We start from the raw sequence: 3190 nt of genomic DNA, 5'->3' as shown, positions 1-3190 counted from the left end.
GACAGAGACAGAGAGAGACAGAGAGAGACAGAGATAGAGAGGAGATTTGGGTAACAAGTATATCCTCTTGCATATCATAATCCCAGTGATATGTCTCCAACCAGGCCTCACCTTGTACCATCAATTTTTCAGTGATTACACCCATCAATGAACAAATATATTAATTAATAAAGTGTAACAATAACCTGCAATTCAGTCAGCTTCCAAACATGTGAAACACTGTGGAGCATTTTGTATCTAAAGCATAAATATCGCAAAAGATTACATATCATAAACAAGTTGGCTTCATTATAATAATTTATTTTTTAAAAAACATTTTATTTTTATTTATTTATTTAGCAGAACCGGGGATTGAACTCAGGCCCCTGTGCTTGCCAGGCAAGTGCTTATTGCACTGAACCATCTCCCCGGCTTCATTATAATAATTTAAAGACAGTCCCACATATTTAAATTAATAAATGCAATATAGCAAATGAAGGGAAGCACATCAAAAAAACAAAAGCAAGGAAAACACTCGCAATTTCACCCACATAGATACAGATGAAACAGATAAAGTACAACATTCTTCATGATAAAATCTCTGATAAAAGTAGGCATACAAAGGTATTATCTCAAACAGTTTAAAAACTTTATGATAAACCCACTGAAGGTATCATATTAAATGTGGAAAAATAAAAAATAATTCATGAAGATCAGGAACAAGTCTAATATATGTACTCCATTGTTCTTGTTCAATATGGTACTCAAAAATTTAACCAGAGCAATCACACAAGAGGAGGCATAAAAGAATGCATGTAAGCAAAGATGTCTAATTAAACTTTATTCACAGGTAACTTGATTCCTTACATGGAAGACCTAATGAACTTCACTCAAAATCTCTTATAACTCTTAAACAAATTGGTAAAAGTAGCAAGATATAAAACCAACACAAAAATCATTACTTTTTTTCTTCTCATCTTTTACTTTTACAATAATTCTTTTAAAGAGAGTATAATAACAATTGATAAGGCATGAGAAATGGCACACATTTAGAAGACCAAGAGAGGTATTCAACCATGGTTTTTGCATTACACATTGCTTTCCTCAGTATAGTTGCTTAGTTCGCAGAGCAAGTATTAATATTCAACTATTTGTCTAATCTTGCATAACTTTACATTTTAATCTGAACAACAGATTTTATGATAAAAATAGATAATATAAAATCATTAATGTGCTATTGTTGTTTTAAAATCTGTAACATAGGAAATCTTGTATGTTATTTTGTTTCTTCTACTTGTTTTTGCTTTTGATTTTGCTCTTAAAATAAAATAAAACAAAATAAAATAAAATATATACAACTACTTTCTCTTAGTTCAACGAGAAAAAAATATTTGTACTAATAGTTTTTAGACAAGACATCATGTGTGCGTCTTGTACTATGAATAGCTACTATGAAAACAATATGCAATGTATTAATTATTGTAACTGTCTTACTAACCTGTGTTGAAACTGTCCCATTGCTATTTCTTTGGCATTAAAATTTTTAGAAAATAAAAACAAATATTGAATAAAAAGCAAAGTCAGCACAAGAAAATCAACAGTTTCTGAATAGCAAAGAAAATAACCAACAAAAGGAAGCAACCTATAGAATGGGAATATATTCAGTTATTCCTGATATCAAGAATAGATATAATAATGATCTGCGAGATAGCTCAACAGATCAAACTTGGTGCACACCTGTAATCCCAGTTCTGGGAGGCTGAAAAAAGGGGTATCACTATGAGTCTGAGCTGCATAGTATGAATCAACACTTTATAAATAAATAAAATTAAAAAATGGATAAAGAACTTCAAATGTACACTCCCAAATTTGAAATTTGTAGTACCAGTGATAAATGAGTATATTAAAAATACTCAGCATCTTTTCCCACAAAGGAAATGCAAATCAACAACACATTGACATAAAGCATCAAAACACAATGATACGTGTGCACCTATGTTAATAGCAGCCCAACTTGTCATAGCTAAATCTTGGAAATAACCCACATGCCCATCAACTAAGGAATGGATAAAAATGATGTGGTATTTTTATACGTTAGAGTATTACTAAGGTATAAAGAAAGGTAAATTAGAGGCTTTTAAAAAGTAAATGGGAGCAATCCATTTTATTCCAGAAAGAATAGCTATTAGAAACAACTTAAAACAAAACAAAAGACAACTAATGCTGTTGGTGAGGTTTGGTGGAAAAATGGAAGCTTCAGCATTTTTGGTGGAGATGCAAACTCCTACAACCTCTATGAAATAGTGTATGGAATTTCCTCAACAAAAATAACCATAAAAATTCCATTTGACAGCATCATAATCTTTCTGGACATCTGAAGATTTAAAGAAATTATATTATAGTGATAAACATATACACTCAATATCTTAGAAGTACTCTACATGCCCATCAACAGGTAAATACATAAAGAAAATGTATAAGTACTGCAAATCCATAAATACTGTAAAATACTGCTCAACTATAAGGAATGATAGATGTGTCATTTGTAGGATATTAAGTGCACCTTTAGACACAGAAGCTAAGTGAAATAAATAAGGCACAGAAAGTCCAATATGTATACTTTCTTTCATATGAAAAACTGAAGCCATCAATAATTTAAAGAGCAAAGCAAAACATAAATGACAGAAAATGACAGACTTTGTGGAGATATGAAGGGATCTGGAGATAAGGGAAGACAAAAAGGGGAGAAAACTTAGAAATAGCAATCACCAAGCTGTGATGAATATCTGTATCAATTTCCCACAATTAAATAATTTATTATGTTACAAACATAGTCTAAAAAATAATAATCTTAATATTTCCAAAAAATACTTGCACTTCCTTAATGGCTATTTTTACAATTGGATGTGCCACGCCTTGCTTTTTGGTCTAAAACAATTCACAGGCAAAGGAAATTCATTTTTAGTGTTCTAGTTGGTGATTTTACTTATCAGAAGATGTGTGACATCAGAAGATTTTTTACTATAATTATCAGTGAACACTTCCAAGAATTTTCTCAAATTGATAATAATATTGCTATCTTCCAGGAAGAGTTCAGGAGGTGAGCAAGCTGTGCACAGAAAAGGAAAGAAGAGGAGACATTCTAGTACATGTTAAAATTGTATAGCTATCTTAATGATGGTTGGATCTTTGATGTAATTGATTTTTTTTT

At 30.9% G+C, this 3190-nt stretch overlaps 1 protein-coding gene across 1 annotated transcript in view; it reads right to left on the bottom strand.

Annotated features, from left to right (window-relative positions):
* The window catches only part of LOC101562315 (olfactory receptor 6C6-like), a 4617-nt gene that overhangs the window by 329 nt on the left and 1098 nt on the right, over positions 1-3190 (bottom strand). The window contains exon 2 of the mRNA XM_012513200.1: positions 1255-1320. Coding sequence (XP_012368654.1) covers positions 1255-1320 — 66 coding nt within the window. The remainder of the gene's footprint in view (positions 1-1254; positions 1321-3190) is intronic.

The sequence above is a fragment of the Octodon degus genome, unplaced genomic scaffold, assembly GCF_000260255.1.
Source record: "Octodon degus isolate 3935 unplaced genomic scaffold, OctDeg1.0 scaffold00358, whole genome shotgun sequence".
Taxonomy (NCBI): domain Eukaryota; kingdom Metazoa; phylum Chordata; class Mammalia; order Rodentia; family Octodontidae; genus Octodon; species Octodon degus.
The sequence above is the reverse complement of the archived record's forward strand: the minus strand, read 5'-3'. Positions and strand labels throughout refer to the sequence as shown.